General features: G+C 40.5%; 2 protein-coding genes across 4 annotated transcripts in view; both read left to right on the top strand.

Annotated features, from left to right (window-relative positions):
* The window catches only part of LOC134356095 (olfactomedin-4-like), a 30,268-nt gene extending 20,682 nt beyond the window's left edge, over positions 1–9,586 (top strand). For both annotated transcript variants that reach the window (XM_063066678.1, XM_063066679.1), the window contains exons 4-5: positions 4,550–4,682; positions 7,505–9,586. In XM_063066678.1, the coding sequence (XP_062922748.1) occupies positions 4,550–4,682; positions 7,505–8,319 (948 nt within the window). In that variant the 3' untranslated portion in view covers positions 8,320–9,586. The remainder of the gene's footprint in view (positions 1–4,549; positions 4,683–7,504) is intronic.
* An 8,604-nt stretch (positions 9,587–18,190) lies between these two features.
* Positions 18,191–25,947, top strand: part of katnb1 (katanin p80 (WD repeat containing) subunit B 1) — a 77,223-nt gene continuing 69,466 nt past the window's right edge. For both annotated transcript variants that reach the window (XM_063066677.1, XM_063066676.1), the window contains exons 1-2: positions 18,191–18,624; positions 25,583–25,713. In XM_063066677.1, coding sequence (XP_062922747.1) covers positions 18,312–18,624; positions 25,583–25,713 — 444 coding nt within the window. In that variant the 5' untranslated portion in view covers positions 18,191–18,311. The remainder of the gene's footprint in view (positions 18,625–25,582; positions 25,714–25,947) is intronic.

Genomic DNA, 25,947 nt, shown 5'->3' with positions numbered 1-25,947 from the left:
GGCAGCACAGCTTTATTAGATATGGGGCCCAAAACTGCTCACAATACTCCAAGTGCAGTCTGACCAATGTCCTATGAATCATCATCATTACATCTTTGCTTCTATATTCTAGTCCTCTCAAAATAAGTGCTAGCATTGCATTTGTCTTCCTTACTACCAACTCACCCTGCAAGTTAACCTTTAGAGAATCCAGCACGAAGACTCCCAAGTCCCTTTGCATCCCTGATTTTTGACTTTTCTCCCTTATACAGGAAGTGTAGACTGTAGAAAATTAGTCTACACCTTTATTCCTTCTCCCAAAGTCCATCTCCGGACACTTCCCACATTATATTCCATCTGCCACTTCTTTGCCCATTCTCCTAATCTATCTAAGTCCTTCTGCAGGGTCCCTGTTTTCTCAACATTTCCTGCCTCTTCACCAACTTGGTCACAAAGCCATCTATTCTGCCATTGGCGTACAACGTAAAAAGAAGCTGTTCCAGCACTGACCCATATGCAACAATACTAGTTATTGGCAGCCAACCAGGAAAGTCCACTCTTTGCCTCTTACCAGTCAGTTAATCATCTATCCATGCTAGTATCTTACCTGCAATACCACGGAATCAAATTTTGTTTGGCAGCTTCATGTGCAAGACAGTAGCACAATCTGTAGTAGTGCAAAAAAAAGTGACAGTAATGGAATAAGCAACTGAGAACATGGCAGCAGATAATAAATATTGCATTTCATTAATGATAAATACTGGTCCTTGATTGTTCATTACCCAGAATAATGAATAGTGTGCCCATCGCCTCTAATGATGTTGTCTGTTTCTTTTTCAATATTTTTATTAATTTCTTACATAAAAGAGTACAGAGTACAGTAGGATATATGATATATATCGATTACAATATATTGAAATCACAGATGAAGTGTAATTACCCCATATCCATATAAATTAAATTTAAACATAATATTGAAAAGAGATAATTTTATTATGCAAAAAATCTAAACCCACTACCAGAAAAAAAAACAGCTGTTTGGTTTTTGAAAAAGGAAAAAATCTTTAACATATAGTAAAGCATATTATTAGCCAACATCTGTGCTTAATAGCAAATCAAAGATTTTGAAAATAATTCGTAAAAGGTCCCCACAATGTTAAAAAAAATCTTGTCTAGGTCCAGAGATTGAACAGCGGATCTTCTTTAAATGTGAGCCTGACGTAACATCATTTAACCATTGAGCATGAGTAGGCAGAGTGGCATCCTTCCACTGGAGCAACAATGTCTTCCTGGCTGTAAGAGAAATAAAGGCCAAAATGTGCCAATCATGTGTCTCCAAAGTAATATCATTTCCTCCAACAATACCAAATAAGGCAGTCAAAGGATTAGGTTTAAAATTTACTTTAAAAAGCACCAAAAAAGTTTGGAATACTTCCTTCCAATATTTTTCAAGACTCGGATAAGTCCAAAACATACAGATTAGTGAAGCTTCCCCATTATTACATCTATCACAACAGGGAGATATATCCGAATAAAAACGAGACAGCTTATCTTTAGTCATGTGGGCCCTATGAACCGCTTTATATTGTAGAAGGGAATGACAGGCACGTATCGATGAGGTATTAACCAATTTAAAAATTTCATTCCAAGTGTCCTCAGAAATTGAAATCGGTAAATCTTGTTCCCAAAGATTTTTAATTTTATCTAAAGGAATATTTCTCATTCCCAACAACAGACCATAAATATTAGATATAGATGCATTTTGGAAGGGTTTCAAATTAAAAATTATATAAAGTAAATTTTTATCTGGACTTTTAGGAAATGGATGTACTTGAGAACACAAAAAGTCTCTAATTTGTAAATATTGAAAAAAGTGAGTTCTCGGTAGGCTATACTTAACTGACAGTTGTTCAAATGAAGAGAGACTATCTCCAACAAACAAATCATGAAAACACTTAATACCTAATCTATTCCACTCTTTAAAATCTTCATCAGACATAGAAGGTTTTAAAAAAAGTTATTAAAAATGGGGCTGGAAAGTGAAAAACTCAATAAACCAAAATAGTTTCTAAATTGTGCCCAAATCCTCAAAGTGTGTTTAACTACAAAATTATCAGTTAAATTACTTAAAGGTAAAGGAATTGAGGATCCGAAAAGAGAAATGATAGAAAATTTATTAACAGAGTTATCTTCTAAAGAAACCCAGACTGGACAGTCTTCACCATTAATATAACCAAAACGTAAGATTCCGTATATTGACTGCCCAGTAATAAAACCTCAAATTGGGCAAGGCTAAACCTCTATTCTTTTTAGCTTTTTGAAGATGAACTTTATTTAATTGAGAAATTTTATTTTTCCATATATAAGATATAATAGAATCCAAAGAATCAAAAAAGGATTTAGGAATAAAAACAGGTATGGCCTGAATGCATAGAATTGATTCAGCCAAACAACGATAAAGAGCGGCTGACCAATTTGATAGTGCCTTCTTAACATAACTCAGAAGTGTAAAAAAAATTTCTTTAAAAAGGAATTTGTAATTCCTAGTAATTGTTACGCCCAAATGAGTAAATTGATTTCTTACAATTTTAAAAGGAAGGTTAGTATTAACTAATACCAAATTATTTAAAGGAAAATGTTCACTCTTATGAAAGTTAAGTTTATATTCTGAAAACTGACTAAAGCAGGAGAGTAAAGAAAGTAGAGAAGGTAAAGAAGACTCCACATTAGAAATGTAGAGCAAAAGGTCATCAGCATAAAGTGAAACTTTATGGGTAATACCCCTCCTTAAAACACCACTGATATCATTAGATTCCCGGAAAGCAATAGCTAAAGGTTCTAAGACCATCTGTTTCTAACCAATAATAGATAAACTAGTGATTATCCATATGAATAAGTGGACTGATCACTATCTTTAATAATATTAAGTACATTGAAGTTTCATCATACCTAATAGCAGGTAGTTTGTTATCATACTTCATAATAAATGCATTCTTTAACACTAATAACAAACAGACAGTTCATTAACCCTGATAATAAGCAGCTTGTTCACTACAGACTACTCATAATTTCCATAGTATAGTGGTTAGTGCAAGGCTGTTATAGAGCCAGCAACTGGAGGTCAATTCCACTGCTGTCTGTCAGGAGTTTGTATGTTCTCCCTGTGAACACATGGGTTTACTCCAGGTGCTCCAGTTCCCTGTCACATTCCAAAGACCTGCTGATCACTAGGTTAACTGGTCACATGAATGTATTTAAAGCAGAGGTTGATAGGTATTTGATTTGTAAGTGCATCAAATGTTACAGGGAGAAGGCAGGGGAATGGGGCTGAGAAGGATAATAAATCAGCAAAGCTGGGCTGAATGGCCTAATTATACTGATGTATCTTGTGGTTAAGTGGGTGGTATGGGCTTGTTTGGCCAGTGGGCCTGTTACTATGTTGTATCTCTAAATAAAACTTTAAAAAAAGATGAACAATGCATTACTAATAGTGGACTGTTCATTACCCCTAACAGTAAGTGATCAACTGCTAGTACTAAGCACATCTTTCCCTCCCCCCCCCCGCATTCCGCAGGGATCGATCCCTACACAACTCCCTTGTCCATTCGTCCCCCCCATCCCTCCCCACTGATCTCCCTCCTGGCACTTATCCGTGTAAGCGGAACAAGTGCTACACATGCCCTTACACTTCCTCCCTTACCACCATTCAGGGCCCCAAACGGTCCTTCCAGGTGAGGCAACACTTCACCTGTGAGTCGACTGGGGTGATATACTGTGTCCGGTGCTCCCAATGTGGCCTTTTATATATTGGTGAGACCCGATGCAGACTGGGAGACCGCTTTGCTGAACATCTACGCTCTGTCCGCCAGAGAAAGCAGGATCTCCCAGTGGCCGCACATTTTAATTCCACATCCCATTCCCATTCTGACATGTCTATCCACGGCCTCCTCTACTGTAAAGATGAAGCCACACTCAGGTTGGAGGAACAACACCTTATATTCCGTCTGGGTATATTCCATCTCCAACCTGATGGCATGAACATTGACTTCTCTAACTTCCGCTAAGGCCCCACCTCCCCCTCGTACCCCATCTGTTACTCATTTTTATGCACACATTCTTTCTCTGACTCTCCTTTTTCTCCCTCTGTCCCTCTGAATATACCTCTTGCCCATCCTCTGGGTCACCCCCCCCCCCGTCTTTCTTCCCGGACCTCCTGTCCCATGATCCTCTCGTATCCCCTTTTGCCTATCACCTGTCCAGCTCTCGGCTCTATCACTCCCCCTCCTGTCTTCTCCTATCATTTTGCATCTCCCCCTCCCCCTCCAGCTTTCAAATCCCTTACTCACTCTTCCTTCCGTTAGTCCTGACGAAGGGTCTCGGCCTGAAACGTCGACTGCACCTCTTCCTATAGATGCTACCTGGCCTGCTGCGTTCACCAGCAACTTTGATGTATGTTGCTTGAATTTCCAGCATCTGCAGAATTCCTGTTGTTTGCTAGTACTAATGTAAATATATAGTAAACATACATTATGTTAAACATACATTCTAATGAACGTAATTTCTGATCTAGCTGGATGATTCCCATCGCAGTGTGCTGAGGTTACAGCAGTATGACAAACAGAATTTATTGAACATGAAAGACCTCTTGAAGAAAATGAAGAACCAATTAGAAAGCTCTTCTGTTTATGGGAAACTCAAAATTGGTGAGATTACATGTTCACTGACTAGCATACCTTATTTGTTATTTTAGCAACATTAATCTGTAATACCAAGCAAATTCGTTTAGATTTAAACTACATTCAATTCTATTACATTGAGATCTGGATGTAACAGAGAGTTCTTGCACTTCAAACTTACTTACTTATTGCCCGTTATGCCTCTGGCATTTGGGTCAGCAATGAAGGTCCTCCATCTCTCGTGGTGTTTAGGGCTTTCTTCACCATGGCAGTAGCTTCCTCTTGGTTTTCACTACTGTCAGTCATGTAAATCCCGGGTAGAGCCTCAGGGATACCATCGTATTCAGACCTGGAAGGATTCTTTATTGCTGTTTTCATAATAATTTAGTTTTACCAGTCAGGGTTATTAACCCTGTGTTAAATCCCTGAACCTGCAGGACCAATGGACCACTTTTAGTCTGGCCTCTACCCTTTGACCTGTTTGGCATGGGTGACCTGACCAAGAGCCAAAGCATAAGGACCTGACTCCAGCCAACATAGCGCTCCTGGTTGTTGAGACACGCAAACCTCCAAGCCACGACAAGTTCATGGTCCTTTTGGAGGATGCACTTTAAAGAGTACTCTTAATTTCTGATGCATGATGTGTATACTACAGACGGCAAATGAACTGGGCTTACCTTTTCCTGGCTCTGTAAGCACTGTTGGGAATTTCTCAATATTGATGTGCATCTTTAAAGGTGGACAATTCACCAGGCCAGATAAAATGCATGTCAGTCTCTTTAAAGAAGAAAGGGAGGTTTTGGCTAAAACTTCCATTGTGCCTTGACTATAAGTAAGCTAAAAGTGAACTGGAAGTTTTCTGATGAAGTAAAATTGTTTAAAAAGACAATAACCAAAATAGAAACAATAAGGTCAGTCTGGCAAAATTCTAAAGGATGAAATCCACATGTACAGAGATGCAGATTAATCAAGAACAGTTGGTGACTTCTGACTAATTAAACAGAATATATGAAGTGGTTGACATTAGAATATTTGATGCATTCTACCTGGAGATTGAATCAGTGTGGATAACTTCACTCTCCTTAACTCTGAACTGATTCCACAACCTACAGACCCACTTTCAAGGGCTCTGCAGCCCGTGTTCTCTGTAATATTTATTTATTTAGATTCGCATGTTTTGTCTTCTTTTGTGCATTAGTTGTTTATGTTTTTTCATAAAATCTATTGTCTTTGTTCTCCTGTGAAAATTTTTCTGCGATAAAATGAATCTCAAAGTAGTATAGGGTGACATATAAGTACTGTGAATTTGACCTTTAGAAGGTGTTTGCCAAAGAAGGTAAAGCCTGATGGGATCCAAGGGAACGCAGCAGCAAAAAGCAACAGTTAACCTGAAGCCTAAGACTCAGTGCTCTTGCTTCTCATGATATGTATAAATTAGATGACTTGGAGGTCATAATTAAGATGACTACCAATGAAGCCAAAATGACAGCGTGATTGAAAGTGAGTTAGAAAGTTCTTGGCTGTAGGAAGATACCAGTGAATTGGTTAGCCTGGTTGCAAAAGGAATTCAAATGTTAGGTAACATATTTGGAGAGGGAAAAAGAAGACAAGAGTTCATGTCTTATTGTAGAAAGGGCAGCCATAAAGTCCACTGAGTCCACATTGGCTGTCTGTAAAGCAATCTAATCAGTGGCTAATATCACTGATTACACTAGAAAAGTATGTCATCATATCCCCTGTAGTTCTTGGCATAACCTTAAATCTGTACCTTCTGACCTTGTACAATTGGGACAGATTTTTGTTGCATACTTTATATACCTACACCTTAATCCTATCTCTCCACAATCTTCTTTGTTCCAGGGGCAATAACCCTGCCATCAAAACATTGTGGTTAAAATCAGTCATCCCTTGAATCCATTCTGGTAACTCTCATCTACACCCTCTCAAGGACTACAGATCTGGACCAATACTCTAACAGTGGTCTAATCATGTGTTTGTTACATAATGTATCATTATGAATAACCTTATTTCATGAATAACCTTATTCATGAAGCCCAAGATCCCAAATGCTTCAACGACTCTCTCTAAATACATGCTTTTGGCTTCATAGATACATGCACATAATCCCCTTAGATCCTGTTTTTGTATACAGTGTTCAGCAGTGCCACAAAGTCAAGACTGGCTCATGCCCTTACACTTCATACTTCTCTGTATTAAATTCCATCAGCCACTTATTTGTTATTCTGCTGCATTCTGTTTTAATTGATTGACATAATTCTCATTGGTTGTCATACTGCCAAATTTGTAATAATTAGAAAATTTTAAATTTTAGTCTCTAAATACCCAGGTGTAGTCTAAACCAAAAGCAGATGCTGTTGGGCCAGGATGGTGACAGAGGTGGGTTGAGCCTTCCAGATGTTTAGTACGTCTGTATTCACAAGTGAGATGCTCAGAACTGCTAACCTTTGGTTAAATGAACACATATGAACTTATACATTTAAATATGCTGTAATAGAAATCTATGAATCTGATGAGAATGAAACATAACATGTGTTGATTCTGATGGGAATGAGAGTTTGGTTGTGAACAATGGGAGAAGTGATGTGCATTTGAATCTGAGGAAAGACCATGGTAGTGAATCAAGTCTAAAGGGAATTACAAAGGAACAGATCATGATTAGAGGGAATGATGTAAAGGTTAATGATATCAAATAATTCAATTAAGCTGGATTGATAGATATGGGGTGAGGTCGATGGGTTCAACAAGGGTTTATTCTCTTTATTGATTAAAGAAAAGACATCAAAACAAATGAAAGAAAATTGAACTATAATTAATTATCTTCCTTACAGGTAATTGTACTAAAGGAATTTTACGTAATATCAGCAGACCTTTAGTAGCACAAATCAACCCATATGGTTCATCATACCCTTATGGAGCATGGGGCATGGATTCAATGCCTGGAAGTCCAACATTGTACTGGGTTGTGGCACTATTTTCTTCCAATATTTATGGAAATACAGTACGAACTTACTCTTCTTACAGAGACTTCCTCATGGTAACCAGTCATATAGATTTTACGGTGACATCATCGTCCACCACGACCAATTCGATCCAGGGTCCAGGTGTTGTGGTTTATAATGGGTCTTTGTATTATAACTGTTATAAATCTGGACAAATGTGCAAATTTGACCTTAACACAAAGGTTATAACTAATGTGAACCTTCCTAATGCTGGCCATTCAAACAAATTCCCGTACTGTTATTACAATTGTTATGGCTACACAGACATAGATTTTTCAGTGGATGAAAATGGGATCTGGGTTATTTATGCCACTGAAGAGAATTATGGCAACATTGTACTGAGTAAAATAAGCAGCATCAATATGACTGTGTTACAGACCTGGAAAACAAAGCTTTTTAAGAAATCAACAACTAATGCCTTTATGATCTGTGGGGTGCTTTATGCCACTCGATATATCAGTGAAGGTGAAGAGGAAATATTTTACATGTTTGACACCATTACTAATCAAGAGGCCAAAAATCTTAATATCCGTTTTGTCAAATACTCTCCAAATGTGGCAAGCCTTCATTACAACCCAGTAGATAGGAAGCTCTACCTTTATAATGATGGCTACATGATAGCCTATAGTGTCTTGTTTTCCTAAGCAATGCAGGTAAATAATTTTATTGCAGCATATTTACTAGATCAAAGATTTTATGGCATTAAAATATATTTACTATAACTTCACTTAAGAATTTTAAAATGCCCCAGGTCACCTGAAAGCTTAAATAACAGTTCGTTACCAAACCAAGAGCCAGAATATTAAAATTTCATTCCAAAAATAGAAGATGCTCTTAATACCCAGCAGGTCAAGAAGCATTTATGGAGAGAAAGATATTACTGACTTTTCAGGTGGATGAACTGTAAATCAGAATGACTTAATTCTGCTTCTGTCTGTATTGATGCTGTCTGACCTCCTGAGTATTTATAGCATTTTCTATTTTTGCTTTTTTTTTTGCATTTTCCATTTGCTTTTTATAATGGGTATAACTGTGGTAAATGTGAGAGAGGAAAATAAATCAGGAGTTTTAAATTGATGACTTCTTTGGATTTAATGCATTCTCCAACTTTTGCAGTAGCGATGGATTCTGAAATAAACCACTTGCACTTAGACAGTGCCTCAAGGAATCATTTTGGAATGTACTTACTTTTGCAATGCAACAGAGAGAGCAACTTTCCTTTACATTTATACACAGGTGTTAAAAGTTCTGAAGCATATTTTAGACTGGAGTCTATGCACTGGAACTGAATCCATAATGTTAAGAGATTTTCAGCTACAATTTAACACCACATATGTGCGAGCATTGGGCTGGACATTAGAGAGAAAAGGGTAGTCCAACAGACTAAATTACAATTACAAGCAGCAGGGGAAAGTCACAATTCAATACCGACCCTAAGCTAAGTTGAAGGGGAACATGATCTATGTCTGTAAACAACAGTATTTGATCTACAAGATGTAATTTGTTATGTCAGCAATGATAAGTTCCACACAAGTCACATTTCAAGGAGCAGAATGTAAAAATTAAGTATTTGCATAATTATAATTGTCTTGCTTATTTGTATCTCTAAAATAGGGCCTCTTGAAACAAGCATGCATTTATATTTGTTAATGAGATGGTTTACACAGTACATTGAAATGATCCGCACTGTTACATACCAACGGATCTTTGAATACTTTGCTTTATTGTGACTAAATAAAATGTTTTATTATATCTAATTGTATCTGCCAACATTGCACTAAGTACTGATTGTAATAATGAATCAGGCAAGACATTCGCATTATGTTTTAGAGATTTAAGATTGCCCTAATGTTTTTCTTTTATATACTGAAGAAGCATAGCTCTCGAATCCAGCAGCAAATGTCCATGTAATAAAATTGTTTAAAAATAACATTTAAGAGCTATTGGTTTCTGGATGAATACATCTGGCACAACTCCTTTGCTCTTTGAAAAAGTCTGATTCTGAAGTCCACCTGAGAGCACGCGTAGGGCCCTCATCCGAAAGCACAGCAGTCTCCACATCCCATACTGAACCATTGACTTTCATTTTGTGCTGGAGTTGCTGATGTGAGGCTAAAAACCATAAACTTTTCTTTCTTTTTAAATCTTTTTATTGAGTAAGTATACAAAAAAGGTAAGCCATATAAACATTAATACAATGTTAAAGTATAATAAAATTCCAAAAGATAACAATACCAAAAAGAAAATACTACAAACAATGTAATTTAAGCATAAGAAACCAAGATAACATAATAGTATACTAGATTTTATATATATCAATGGAAAAAAAGAAAAAAAAACCCCCAAAAAAAAACCCACCGTGCAACTAACTAAAAGCAAAGCAAAGCAATGGGCTAACTTGAAACCAAACAGAGTTAAACTTAAAATCACGTCCTCAATCCCGACCTCCATTAAAACAGTGAAAAAAAACAAGAAGGGTAAATATTACATTAAATGAAAATATCGAATAAAAGGTCCCCAAATCTGTTCAAATTTAAATGAAGAATCATAAAGGTTACTTCTAATTTTCTCCAGATTCAAACATAAAATCGTCTGAGAAAACCAAAAAAAGGTAGTTGGAGCATTAAGCTCTTTCCAATGTTGTAAAATACATCTTTTCGCCATTAAAGTAAGAAATGCAATCATTCTACGGGCTGAAGGGGAAAGATTACTAGAAATTTTAGGTAGTCCAAAGATAGCAGTAATAGGGTGAGGAGAGATATCTATATTTAATACCTTAGAAATAATATTGAAAATATCTCTCCAAAAAGTTTCCAAAGTAGGGCAAGACCAAAACATATGAGTTAAAGAGGCTATCTGCCCCGAACATCTATCACAGAAAGGATTAATATGCGAGTAAAAACGCGCTAACTTATCTTTGGACATATGTGCTCTATGCACCACTTTAAATTGAATTAGGGAATGTTTAGCACAATGTTTTAGGAATGTTTTAGGAAGTATTAACTAATTGTAAAATCTGCCCCCAATCATCCACAGAAATGGTAAGCCCCAATTCCTGTTCCCAATCTACCCTAATCTTATCAAATGGAGCTTTCCTGAGTTTCATAATAATATTATAAATCATAGCCGATGCACCTTTCTGACATGGATTAAGGTTAATTATCGAATCTAAAATATATATAGGAGGAAGCATTGGAAAGGAAGGAAGTATAGTACTTAGAAAATTTCTAACTTGTAAATATCTAAAAAAATGTATTCTTGATAGGTTATATTTATTAGATAATTGTTCAAAAGACATAAGGGAACCATCTAAAAATAAATCCAAAAACCGTAAAATACCCTTAGTCTTCCAAGTTTGAAAAGCGCGATCCGTAAAAGAGGGAGGAAAAAATATGTTACCTAAAATAGGAATCGCTAACCCGAATTGATTAAGATCAAAAAATTTTCTGAATTGAAACCAAATACGCAAAGCATATTTAACGATCGGGTTAGAGACCTGCTTAAGGCGTTTCGAATCAAAAGGAAGAGATGAACCTAAAATAGAACCAAGTGTATAACCCTGAACAGATTGTAATTCCAATGCTACCCATTTAGGAATAGATAGTATATCCCGGTCAAGTAACCAAAATTTCATATGTCGAATATTAATAGCCCAATAATAAAATCTAAAGTTAGGTAATGCTAAACCTCCATCTCTCTTAGCTTTCTGTAAATGTATTTTACCCAGTCTCGGATTCTTATTCTGCCAAATAAATGAAGAAATTTTAGAGTCGACTTTATCAAAAAAAGATTTAGGAACGAAAATTGGTAATGCCTGAAACACATATAAAAATTTTGGCAAAAAAAACATCTTAACTGCATTAATACGACCAATCAAAGTTAAATATAAAGGAAACCATTTAGATGAAAGTTGAGTAATATGGTCTATTAATGGTAAAAAGTTAGTCTTAAATAAATCTTTATGTTTACAAGTAATTTTAATCCCAAGATATAAAAGGTAATTATTAATCAATTTAAATGGAAATTTATAATATAAGGGAAGATGTTTATTAATCGGAAAAAGTTCACTCTTACTAAGATTTAATTTATAACCTGAGAAAAGACCAAATTGTGCTAATAACTCTAAAACAGCAGGAATAGATCTCTCAGGATTAGAAATATATAAAAGTAAATCATCAGCATAGAGTGATAATTTATGGGACTTTAATCCCCGAGTTATCCCAGTAATATTTGAAGATTCTCGAATAGCAATTGCAAGAGGTTCTAATGCAATATCAAATAATAGGGGACTAAGAGGACAGCCTTGTCGAGTACCACGAAAGAGAGGAAAAAAAGGTGAGTTTAAAGAGTTAGTACGAACCGAGGCTACAGGGGAGTGATATAACAGTTTAATCCAGGATATAAATTTCAGGCTAAAATTAAACATTTCAAGCACCTTAAATAAATAAGGCCATTCTACTCTATCAAAAGCTTTCTCGGCATCTAAAGAAATAACACACTCAGGAACATTTTGTGAGGGAGTATAAACGATATTTAACAATGTACGAATATTATAAAAAGAGTAACGACCTTTAATAAAACCCGTTTGGTCTTCCGAAATAATAGAAGGAAGTGCTTTTTCTAGTCTATTTGCTAATAACTTAGAAAAAACTTTAGAATCAACATTTAATAAAGATATTGGTCTATAAGATGCACATTGAGCAGGGTCTTTATCCTTCTTTAGTATTAAAGAAATTGATGCTCTATTAAAAGATTCCGGAAGTTTACCAAGTTTCAAAGAAGCCTCAAAAACCTTATAGAGCCAAGGAATCAATAAAGAAGCAAAACATTTATAAAATTCAACGGTAAACCCATCAGGGCCAGGAGCTTTCCCCAGATTCATAGAAAAAATAACATTCTTAATCTCATCCATTGTAATGGAAGTATCTAATAAAGAAGACATATCCTGTGAAATCTGAGGAAAGTCTAACTTATCTAAAAAATCATTCATATATTTAGAATCTCGAGGAGACTCTGATTGATATAAAGAAGAATAAAAATCACAAAAGGTTTGATTAATCCCCACATGATCCAATATCAATCGATCATTTTGGTTATAAATCTGATTGATTTGAGATTTAACATAATTAGATTTCAAAAAAAAACCATAAACTTTTGATGCAAGATACACATGTGCTATGAATGTGTGAAGGAGGAGTAGAAGATAAATGACTTGGATGAAACTGTGGATGGGCGGGTTAGTACATTCATGGACGACAGCAAGATCGGTAGAGTTGTGGATAGTGTAGAAGACTGGCAAAGAATACAGTACGATATAGATCAGTTGCAAATATGGGTAGAGAAATGGCGATGGAACTTAGCCCAGAGAGGTGCGAGGTGTTTGGTGTGAGGTGTTGCCTGTTTTTATTAGTTGAGGTATTGAGTTTAAAAGTCAAGAGGCTATGTTTCAACTTTTTAAGAACTCTGGTTAGGCCACATCTGGATTATTGCGTACACATTGAGGCTTGAGTTAACTCACTAATGGCTTTTCCCTGCAACTACTTTCAGGACATCGTGTAGCGTGAGACTGATATTCCTGAGCTTTGAGAGTTGAGAGCTGTGCCTGGCTACTGCTGCACTTTGTCTCTACAGTCTACTTCCCAAGAACTCTTCTAGAAACCACAGGCAAGCCTCCACTCGCACTTCTATCATTGGGGATTCGGGGTTGTTCTGCACAAATTGGTGGAGCTCCCCTCTAAAGGAAAGATCTCTGAGCGCCACTCTCTTATTGACCACAGCATCAGGGAATTGCTTCAGTAGCAAGTTAAGAGCTCAGGCTAGGGCATGTGAAAGCTCTCCTATGCCTTCATCCTCAAGCTGCTTGTAACTATAGAAGCCGTACAACAGCTGGGGTGTACCATGATTGTCAGTAAAAGCATCCCTGAGATAGGTGAACAAGTCATCAGCCTGGTCTTCCTCCTGCGTATTACGCAACTCCCTAATTTGTTCATTCACATCAGGTTCAGTTTGCCCACCCTCGATGTAACATTATGAAAACTTAAGTCTTTAAAGTCTCTACAATGAGCTCGGGAAAGGGGCTGCTGACGACTCTGGCAGAAAACACGACGACTTCACGACTGCAGTTGCTCTGAATCACTATCACAGTTCGACGTCCTGTTGTCAGTCCCGCTGTCCCAGCCGGTCTCAGGGCCCTACCTCGGTCCCCGCACGGTAACAGGCTCTCCTTCCGTCCCATGGGAACGGCTGACCCATCTTTCCCCACTACCGTATAATGTACTATATGTTGTACTGCATAAAAAGATCAAAAAACCCCTAAACTGACTTGGAATTGCCCCACACCTGGTACCAAATTTTGTAACCTGGGGAAAAATACACAGGACAACAAATACTTTTCTCGGGTCTTTAATTTCTTTATTTGTTTTAGACATTTTCATGCAGAAAGAGGGTATCAAAATAAAAATGACTAAATGAATTAAAAAGCGGTTCCTTCTGTTACAATCTACTTTAATTTCGGACCACACCCTTGTTACGTATGCAGTATGAAAATAAATTAATATACAAAACCAATACAGTATGGCAATTCTATAAAATACAAGCGTTAGAATCCCACCAACCCTGTACCTTATACACAAAAATATAAATATATCTAATCTTAACTGAAAGATATACTGTACTGTACTCACTTTGGCAGAGATGTGCTCAACTTCTAAACACGTATAGGCTAGACCTTGAAACGAGTTCTCCTCGCTCACACTACGTGAATAACACATTCACATTGTACACGCCTCACTACAGGAAAGATGTGGAAGCATTGGAAAGGGTACAGAGGAGATTTACCAAGATGCTGCCTGGTTTAGAGAGAATGCATTATGATCAGAGATTAAGTGAGCTAGGGCTTTACTCTTTGGAGAGAAGAGGATGAGAGGAGACATGATAGAGGTGTACAAGATAATAAGAGGAATAGATAGAGTGGACAGCCAGTGCCTCTTCCCCAGGGCACCATTGCTCAATACAAGAGGACATGTCTTTAAGGTAAGGGGTGGGAAGTTCAAAGGGGATATTAGAGGAAGGTTTTTTACTCAGAGAGTGGTTGGTGTGTGGAATGCACTGCCTGAGTCAGTGGTGGAGGCAGATACAAGAGCGAAGTTTAAGAGACTACGAGACAGGTATAAGGAGGAATTTAAGGTGGGGGTTATATGGGAGGCAGGGTTTGAGGGTCAGCACAACATTGTGGGCCGAAGGGCCTGTACTGTGCTGTACTATTCTGTTCTATGTATTACTCCATTACATTCAAATTTGGTCATAAAACAATAAAGCAAGCCAAAATAAACTTTTACTCTATATTACTTTGTAGTTAAATTACTAGAAAGGCTAACCTATCAGGCCAAAAGGAACTTCGTACAACCACGCTACCTTTCCCCCGAAAATCGAAAGTATCCATGTGTAGAACATGTCAATTTGCCGATATTCTAGATTGACAAACAAGTGTAAATGAATTTACATGGATATTATCAGCTACTTCCTCCCCCAAACCTGGGGAAAACATTCGAACAACACACATCAAAGTTGCTGGTGAACGCAGCAGGCCAGGCAGTATCTCTAGGAAGAGGTACAGTCGACATTTCAGGCCGAGACCCTTCGTCAGGACTGACTGAAGGAAGAGTTAGTAAGAGATTTGAAAGTGGGAGGGGGAGGGGAGATCCAAAATGATAGGAGAAGACAGGAGGGGGAAGGATGAAGCCAAGAGCTGGACAGGTGATTGGCAAAAGGGATATGAGAGGATCATGGGGCAAGAGGCCCGGGGAGAAATACAAGGGGGGAGGAACCCAGAGGATGGGCAAGGGGTATAGTCAGAGGGACAGAGGGAGAAAAAGGAGAGTGAGAGAAAGAATGTGTGTATAAAAATAAATAACGGATGGGGTACGAGGGGGAGGTGGGGCATTAGCGGAAGTTAGAGAAGTCAATGTTCATGCCATCAGGTTGGAGGCTACCCAGACGGGATATAAGGTGTTGTTCCTCCAACCTGAGTGTTGCTTCGTCTTTACAGTAGAGGAGGCCGTGGATAGACATGTCAGAATGGGATTGGGATGTGGAATTAAAATGTGTGGCCACTGGGAGATCCTGCTTTCTCTGGCGGACAGAGCGTAGGTATTCAGCAAAGCAGTCTCCCAGTCGGCGTCGGGTCTCGCCAATATATAGAAGGCCACATCGGGAGCACCGGACGCAGTATATCACCCCAGCCGACTCACAGGTGAAGTGTCGCCTCACCTGGAAGGACTGTCGGGGGCCCTGAATGGTGGTAAGGGAGGAAGTATAAGGGCATGTGTAGCACTTGTTCCGCTTACAAGGATAAGTGCCAGGAGGGAGATCAGTGGGGAGGGATGGAGGGGGGGAACAAATGGACAAGGGAGTCGCGTAGGGAGCGATCCCTGCGGAAAGCAGAGGTGGGGGGAGGGAAAGATGTGCTTAGTGGTGGGATCCTGTTGGAGGTGGTGGAAGTTACGGAGAATGATATGTTGGACCCGGAGGCTGGTGGGGTGAGGACCAGGGGAACCCTATTCCTAGTGGGGTGGTGGGAGAATGGAGTGAGAGCAGATGGGCGTGAAATGGGGGAGATGCGTTTGAGAGCAGAGTTGATGGTGGAGGAAGGGAAGCCCCTTTCTTTAAAAAAGGAGGACATCTGCTTTGTCCTGGAATGAAAAGCCTCATCCTGAGAGCAGATGCGGCGGAGACGGAGGAATTGCGAGAAGGGGATGGCATTTTTTGCAAGAGACAGTGTGAGAAGAGGAATAGTTCAGATAGCTGCGAGAGTCAGTAGGCTTATAGTAGACATCAGAGGATAAGCTGTCTCCAGAGATAGAGACAGAAAGATCTAGAAAGGGGAGGGAGGTGTCGGAAACGGACCAGGTAAACGAGGGCAGGGTGAAAGTTGGAGGCAAAGTTAATAAAGTCAACGAGCTCAGCACGCGTACAGGAAGCAGCGCCAATGCAGTCGTCAATGTAGCGAACGAAAAGTGGGGGACAGATACCAGAATAGGTACGTAACATAGATTGTTCCACAAAGCCAACAAAAAGGCAGGCATAGCTAGGACCCATACGGGTGCACATAGCCACACCTTTAGTTTGGAGGAAGTGGGAGGAGCCAAAGGAGAAATTATTAAGAGTAAGGACTAATTCCGCTAGACGGAGCAGAGTGGTGGTAGAGGGGAACTGATTAGATCTGAAATCCAAAAAGAAGCGGAGAGCTTCGTGACCTTCCTGATGGGGGATGGAAGTATATAGGGACTGGACATCCATGGTGAAAATAAAGCGGTGGGGGCCAGGGAACTTAAAGTCATCGAAAAGTTTAAGAGCGTGAGAAGTGTCACGAACATAGGTAGGAAGGGATTGAACAAGGGGGGATAAAACCATGTCGAGGTATGCAGAAACGAGGTCGGTGGGGCAAGAGCAAGCTGAGACAATAGGTCTGCCAGGACAAGCAGGTTTGTGGATCTTGGGCAGGAGGTAGAAACGGGAAGTGCGAGGTGTGGGAACTATAAGGTTGGTAGCAGTGGATGGGAAATCCCCTGAGCGGATAAAGTCGGTGATGGTGTGGCAGACAATGACCTGGTGCTCCTTAGTGGGGTCACGATCGAGGGGTAAATAAGAGGAGGTATCCGCGAGTTGTCGCTGTGCCTCGGCAAGGCAGAGGTCAGTACGCCAGACTACAACAGCACCCCGCTTATCGGCGGGTTTAATAGTAAGGTTAGGACTAGTGCAGAGGGAGAGCAGAGCGTTCGGAAGGAGAGGGGTTGGAATGGGAACAAGATGCGGTGAAGTCGAGACGGTTGATGTCCCGTCGGCAGTTAGCAATAAAGAGATCCAGCAGAAAGAAGACCAGTGCAGGGTGTCCATGAAGAAGAGGAGGGTTGAAGATGGGAGAAGGGGTCATCGGTGGGGGTGGAAGAGTCCTTGCCGAAGAAGTAGGCTCGGAGACGGCGGAAGAAGAGTTCCGCATCATGGCGAACACGGAACTCGCTGAGGTGTGGGCGAAGGACGCACATTCGAACGTCGCTCTCTTTAGATCATGGTAACTTTTCTTTCTACTCCACCAGTGCAAAATGTCGTCACCGCTTTCTCTTACTAACACAGGCAGCTATTTTAGCATCACCAAATTGGATACACAAGTGCACTTTAACAACAGAAATGATATTCAACGGTCACCTGGTTACATTTACACACAGTTTAACCCGCTAAGCCAGTTTTATGTGTCAAAACACGAGGAAATCTGCAGATAAGGGAAATTCAAGTAACACACAAAATGCTGGAGAAACTCAGCAGGCCAGGCAGTGTCCGTAGGAAAAAAAAGTACAATCCACGTTTCGGTCCGAAGGAACTCCTTCAGGAAAAGTTGAGAAGCCAGACAAGTTGAATGCCGCGCATGCGCCCTTACCTCCTTTCAGAGCAGAACTTTTCATGTCGCTTATTCTGATTGGCTATGTTGTTACCGTGAGGACGTAAACTGTTCGAAAGGACGCTTCATTTAGTCCGACCGAAGAAGCATATTGACTCCCCGTTTTAATATAATCGGTATAGAACAAGAATAAAACGAATCAAGTGAGAAAGTAGCGGAAGGACATTTTGATTGTGCGTTTATATGACAGTTTGGCGCTGCAAGCCGAGGACCGTCTATCCAATCAGTTACCGGTTGATGCAACCAGCCCCCGACCTCTGCCGAGAGTGCGCCTGCGTAGTTTCGCAGCTCAAGCCGCGGCCGCGGGCCGAACGACTGCGCACACGCAGTGCTCGACATGCGTGGGGAAGCGGTTTGATTCGTACGGATCTCCGGCCTTGCGCTGTAACCCGGGCAACCACCCGAAATCGAGCTGGGCAGCAGCAGGCCCCTGCATCCCCTCCTCCCGGTTCTAGGATGGCGGTTTCGGGACCGACGAAAATCGCTTGGAAGCTCCGTAAGTTGAGAGGCAGCGGGAGGGGACCAGGCAAACAAGGAAAGGATGGGAGTAGATGGAGATCAACGCACACAAAAGTGGTAGGAGAGAGGATTTCAACGGGTCAGGCAGCATCTGTGGAGGGATTTAGTCAGAATAGTGAGAAAGCTGCAAGAAACAGACTAGAGAGAGAGGGAAGGGAGGTGGGGTAGATAGAAACTGGGAGGAGTGTCAGGGAGCAGGAGAAAAATGAAAACGGGGAAAAATAAGATAGATTATGCGAAGGATTGTGAAGATAATTGCAAACGGGGATCTTGGGCTTTCTTAAGTAGAGGCACAAAATACAAAAGCTGGTGGGAAGGCCAATTTTTGAGTCTGCAAACATGTTGGAACTGGAAAAATAAATATAAATAGGTCTTCATTTGGAGTGAAGGTGTGGAGGGATAACGAGGTTATCTCAGTGGTGGATGCTTGGAATGTATTGCTTGGTATGGTGGTAGAGGTAAACAGATTCCCTCTAGAGGCTTGAAAGAGATGTTTGGATAAGCACATGGATGGAAGGGTATAGACATTGTGTAGGTAGGAGGGATTGGTGTCTGGATGTTTTTAATTTGCTTTTTAGCTGGTTCAATGCAACATTGGGCTTCCTGTGCTGCCCTGTTGTATGCAACATTAATCTGGCTTCAACTGAAGTATTTTGTCCACTTCTCAGTGTCACTCTGGATGTGATGTGAATTTTTTTTCCTATGGATACAGAAAAGATTTGTCAAAATAATATTGGGGTAAAGGATTTTAGTCACATGGGTAGACTGGAGAAGCCAGGGTTATTCTCCCTGGAGCAGAAAAGGCGGTTTATAAAATTATAATAGGTGAAAGCATGGACAGTAGCACCTCTGTAAAGGAGGGATAGAGAATGAAGGTGATTTGGAAATGAACTGAAACTGAGGTGAGGGGTTATACAGTGTCCAGAATAGCTGTAAATATGGATTAACTTGTTCTATTCAAAGGCAAGCTATCTGAAAGGAAAGAATTTGCAGAGCTGTGGAGACAGGATGTAAGAGTACGAAAAAAATCTGGATTTCACGAGTCCCATCACTGACTTCAAGATGTATGATTCACTGGTACCTTCCAGTCTTTTAAAAAGCTTTGTGTACCACTACTAGTGTCATTTTGGGTTGCTGAGGTTATTGTTTGGAGGTGCCATTCAAAATGTCTGGCAACTTCCTGTGGTGTTTCTTGTAGACAGTATGAGTTTCAGTGAAGATGCACCTGCGGTGGAATGAATGAATTTAAGTAAATTATGGGGATGGTGACCAAATAGGTATAGTGCTTCGAACATGAGAAAGCCTGCAGATGCTGAAAATTCTAAGCAACACACACACACAAAATGCTGGAAGAGCTCAGCAGGCCAGGCAGCATCTATAGAAAAGAGTACAGTCCACGTTTCGGGCTGAGACCCTTCATCGGGACTGGTAAGAAAGGGCAGTGAGAGTAAAAAGGTGGAGGGGCGGAGTAAGTAGTACAAGGTGGTAGGTGATAGTTGAAACTGAGGGAGGGAGTGAAGTAAAGAGTTGGGAAGTTGTTTGGTGAAAGAGATAAAGGGTTGGAGATAGGAGAGGACAGAAGACCATGTAAGAAATGGAAGAGGGAGGAGCACCATAGGGAGGTGATGGGCAAGAAAGGAGATGAGCTGAGAGAGAGAAGCAGGAATTGGGAGTGGTGAAGGAGGGGAGGGGGTGGGCAATTACTGGAAGTTTGAGAAGTCAATGTTCATGCCATCAGGTTGGAGGCTACCCAGAAGGAATATAAGGTGTTGTTCCTCCAACCTGAGTGTGGCCTCATCGCGGCAGTTAGAATGGGAATGAGAAGTAGAATTGAAATGGGTGACTGTCGGAGAATCTCGCTGTTTGTGGCGGGTGGAGCATAGGTACACGACATGTTACCATCTTACTGGGAGTCAGATTTTAGTTATCAGTTATATTTATTTCACATATCCTGTTAGGATTAGATGTCCCAAAATGCATTACCTTGCACTTGTCTGGATGAAGGGACAGAATTTCCAAGTATTTGGATGGATAGGACCTGATGTCAGCAGAGCTTTGTACTTGGTAGGTTGTGTCTAACCAATCCTATAAAGTTTTTCAAAGAGGCTAGCAAAAAGTTTATGAAGGAAAGGCAGTAGGTTGTCTACATGGACTTTAGCAAGCCTTTGACAAAGTCCTGCACGGGGGTGGGGGATGGGGGCGGGTGGAAGGGTCCAGATGATTCAATTGCTAGGCATTCAGGATGAAGTAGTCAATGGAATTCGACTTTGGCTTAATGAAAGACAGCAGAGAGTGGTTGTCTCTCTGTCTGGAGGTTTGTGACTTGTGTGTTGCAGGGATCGGTGCTGGGTCTGTTGTTATTTGTCATGTAAAATAATGATTTGTATGACAGTGTGGTAAACTGGATCAGCAAATTTGCAGATGACACCAAAATTGGGATGTAGTGGACAGCAAGGAAAGCTATCAAACTTTTCAGCAGGATCTGGACAATCTGGAAAAATGGGCTGAAAGTATTAATGCAGCCAAGTGCAATATGTTACACTTTGAGAAGTCAATCATGGGCTATATATATGTGAACGGGAGAGCTCTGAGTACTATAATAGAACAAAAGGATATGGGTATTCAGATCCATAATTCCTGGAAACTGGTATCACAGATAGATGGGTTCGTAAAGAGAGTTTTTGGCACATTGGCCTTCAGAAATCAGAATACTGAGTACAGGAGTCTGGCTATTATGTTCAAGTTGAATAGGATATTGGTGAGGTCTAATTTGGAGTATTGTGTGCAGTTCTAGTCACCTACCTACGGGAAAGATATCAATGAGTTTGAAAGAGTACAGAGAAAATTTATAAGGAATTTGCAAGGACTTGAGGACCTGAGGTACATAAACATAGAAAACCTACAGCACAATACAGGCCCTTAACGTGCCCTTACCTGAGAACTACCTAGGCTTACCCATAGCTCTCTATTTTTCTAAGCTCCATGCACCTATCCAGGGGTCTCTTAAAAGACCCTATTGTTTCCGCCTCCGCCACCACCGCCGCCGGCAGCCCATTCCACGCACTCACCACTCTCTGCATAAAAAAAACTTACCCCTGGCATCTCCTCTGTACCTACTTCCAAGCATCTTAAGACTATGCCCTCTCATGCTAGCCATTTCAGCCCTGGGAAAAAGCCTCTGACTATCCACACGATCAATGCCTCTCATTATCTTGTACACCCCTATCAGGTCACCTTTCGTCCTCTGTCGCTCTAAGGAGAAAAGGCTGAGTTCTCTCAACCTATTCTCATAAGGCACGCTCCCCAATCCAGGCAACATCCTTGCGAATCTCTTCTGCACCCTTTCTATGGTTTCCACGTCCTTCCTGTAGTGAGACAACCAGAATTGAGCACAGTACTCCAAATGGCGTCTGACCAGCGTCCAATATAGCTGTAACATTACCTCTCGGCTCTTAAACTTAATCTCATGGTTGATGAAAGCCAATGCACTGTATGCCTTCTTAACCACAGAGTCAACCTGTGCAGCAGCTTTGAGTTGTAGGGAAAGGTTGAATAAGTTGGGACTTTATTCCCTGGAACATAGGAGAATGAGGGGAGATTTGATAAAGATATACAAAATTATGAGGTGTAGTGATAGAGTAAATGCAAACAGACTTTTTCCACTGAGCTTGGGTAAGACTGGAACTAGAGGACATAGGTTAAGGGTAAAAGGTAAAATATTTAAGGGGAACCTGGGAGCTTCTTCACTCAGGGTGGTGCATTGTGGAACAAGCTGCAAGCGGAATTAGTGGATGTAGGTTCGATTGCAACATTTAATAAAAGTGTGTGGATGGGAGGGAGGGGGTGTGGAGGACTATAGTAAAGGTGAGAGTCGATGGGACCAGGCAGTATAACAGTTCAGCTTGGGTTAGATGGGCTTAAAGGCTTGTCTCTGTGGTGTAGTGTTCTGACTCTTAAATTCTGCCTGGCACCATCCCACCAAACTTTTCAGCTGATTAATGTCCTTTCACAACCTTCTTCACTATCTAATACTCCACCAAGTTATGCGTCACTTCATCTACATTCTCTTCCAAGTCATTTACATACTTGACAAACACTGATTCCCTGCAGTACACCACTGATTTTAGACATCCAGTCAGAAAAACACCCCTTGACTACTATCCTCTGCATTTTGTCACCATTTCAGTACCATAATCTTCTGGAGCAGCCCACCAAAGAGGACTTTGCTAAAGGTTCTGCCAAAATCTATGCAAATCATGTCCTCCATCCTGCCTTCATCAATTTTCTAGTCCTGACGAAAGGTCTCGGCCTGAAACGTCGACTGTACCTCTTCCTAGAGATGCTGCCTGGCCTGCTGTGTTCACTAGCAACTTTGATGTGTGTTGCATCAATTTTCTTAGTTGGCTCCCAAAAACGAAGCCATCAGATTTGTGAGATAGAATTTCCCTTGCATAAAATGTCGTGTGCTTCTAATCAGTTCCTACCTTTCCAAGTGAACTTAATTCTTGCTGTAACACACATCAAAGTTGCTGGTGAACGCAGCAGGCCAGGCAGCATCTCTAGGAAGAGGTACAGTCGACGTTTCAGGCCGAGACCTTTCGTCAGGACTAGAAAATTGATGAAGGCAGCATAAACGTTGTTTGTGTTTAATTCTTGCTGTTTAGTGTTTTTATCCCCCAATAATTTCCCTGCTATTGATGCAAGACTGTAGTTTCCTGGCTTATCCCTATTGCCCTTTCTTTAGCTATCCTCCTGTCTTCTGGTACCTATCCTGCAATGAATGAAAATTCCTATTAAATCAACCCCCCACCCCAACCCATCCTAAAGGTAAACTCTCTCGTGATTCCCCAATTCCAGGGAGAAACATTGTATGCATTCGTTCCATCTACTCCCCTCATGATTTCATGCATCTCTGTAAGATCACCCCTCAATCTCCAATGTTCCAATGACTGGAGTCACAGCCTGCTCAACCTCTTTTCATACATCAGCCCTTCATGTACCAGCAACATTAGTGTAAATCTCCTCTGTACTCTTTCCAGCTAATAGCTAAAATGAACACAGTGTTTCAAATATGCTCAGAGTAGAAGAACAACACCGTGTATTCCATCTCGGCAACCTCCAACCTGATGGCGGGAATATCAGTTTCCCTTTCTGGTTTTTAAAAAAAATCCCTTCCCCTCCCCTCCTCTTCTATTCCCCACTCTGGCCTCTTACATCTTCTCACCTGCCTATCACCTCCCCAGTGCCCCTCCTCCTCTCTCTCCTATGACCCAGTCTCTTCTGTCAGATTCCTTCCTCTCCAGCCTTTACCTTTCCCACCCACCTGGCTTCACCTATCTGATTGAATCCTGTGTGCCAAAAGCCTTCCTGACTACTCTGCCTACCTGTAATGGTGCTTTCAGAGATCCATGTACTTGTAATCCTATGTTGCTCTGTTCTACAAACTTCCCAGGATGCTGCTGTTCACTGTGATAGTCCTACCCTTATTTTCCCAAAATGTAATGCCTCACACTAAACTCCAAATGAAACTCCATTTGCCATTTTAATGCTCACTTTCCCAGCTGATCAAGCGCTCTAATTCCTGATAGCTATCTCAACTCAGCTCCTCGCTGTTCCGTGATGTTTGTTTGGCTCTGCGCTAAACTGAGGCTGTGGGCTGCTTCAGGCTTCATGTCTGTTTTCTTCACTTTTGTTCTGTTTTCTTCACTTGTGTTCTGAATGTTACTTGCTTGCTTTTATTGTCTGCACAATTTGATTTTTTTTCTCTCTCTCTCGGCACGTTGGGTGTTTGGTCTTTTTTTTATGGGTTCTGTTGGGTTTCTTCGTTTCGTGGCTGCACTTACTAAGTGGTAATCTCAAAGTGGTATAATGAATACATACTTTGATAATAAATGTACTTTGAACTTTGAACTGTTATAGACCATAGAACACTACAGCACAGAAACAGGCCTTTTGGCCCTTCTTGGCTGTACTGAACCATTTTTCTGCCTAGTCCCACTGACCTGCACCTGGACCATATCCCTCCATACACCTCTCATCCATGTACCTGTCTAAGTTTTTCTTAAATGTTAAACGTGAGCCTGCATTTACCACTTCATCTGGCAGCTCATTCCACACTCCCACCACTCTCTGTGTGAAGAAGCCCCCCCTAATGTTCCCTTTAAACTTTTCCCCCCTCACCCTTAACCCATGTCCTCTGGTTTTTTTCTCCCCTTGCCTCAGTGGAAAAAGCCTGCTTGCATTCACTCTATCTATACCCATCATAATTTTATATACCTCTATCAAACCTCCCCTCATTCTTCTATGCTCCGTTTATGGCACTACCTATTTCAGTGTATTTTGCAAACTTACTAAGCATGTCTTATATATTGTTATCCGAATCATTGAAATTAAAGACCAGCTGTAATGGGTCTAATAGCGAACCATAAAGCACATCACTCGTCATAGGCCTTCGGTCCATTGACTGGAATCTGTAACTAGCGGTAAAATTTAGTGTGAAGTAGCCTTGTTTATTTATGTTTGTTATAGATTTGCATTAGCAAAGCCATGGACTAAATGGAAGCTGGTGAGCAAGGGGATAAAACTAGATTTGTGAGTGGGATAATGTAGGAAAGTGGTATTTTCAGAAGAGAATTTATAGGGGAGATTTTAAAGTTGAGCTTCTATGTATGGAATAGATTATTGATGGATATTATACGATTAAAAAAATACTTGATATATTTTGATCAGAGAACAAATTGATTTGGTTGTTTATGAATTACAGATTATATTGAATTACTAGGTGACTAAGATGTTTAGGAAATGTACATTTGTTGGCTTGGCTCTTGTTTTTCTTTCTGCCTGTTTGCCAACTTTTTGAGTTTTATTGTTAAAGTGGCTAAATTGCTACGAGATGTCAAATTGATTACTGAAATTCTTTTACCTCTCCCATATAGAGGAGTTTGTTGCACACGCTGGAAATGTAACCTGTCTGGTGTTGGGGAAAAATTCGGGCAGATTATTGGCCACTGGTGGTGAAGACTGTCGCGTCAACTTGTGGTCAGTCAGCAAACCAAACTGTATTATGGTAAGCTGATAGATGTTGGGATAGTGGTAACATTTTCCAACACTGAATTTATATAAAATTGTGTAGTTTTGCTTTATGACTTTGCCCTCAAACTAGAATTACACATAGTAATTTCACAAGCCATACTGATCCATGGCTAGGATTTGTAAATATTTCTACTGGCGAACAGTGAATGACCCTGATATTGTAGTTAAGGTGCACTAGCATTTTTTAAATTGGGTTGTATTTTCATCT

This window comes from Mobula hypostoma, chromosome 14, assembly GCF_963921235.1.
Source record: "Mobula hypostoma chromosome 14, sMobHyp1.1, whole genome shotgun sequence".
NCBI lineage: Eukaryota > Metazoa > Chordata > Chondrichthyes > Myliobatiformes > Myliobatidae > Mobula > Mobula hypostoma.
The sequence above is the reverse complement of the archived record's forward strand: the minus strand, read 5'-3'. Positions and strand labels throughout refer to the sequence as shown.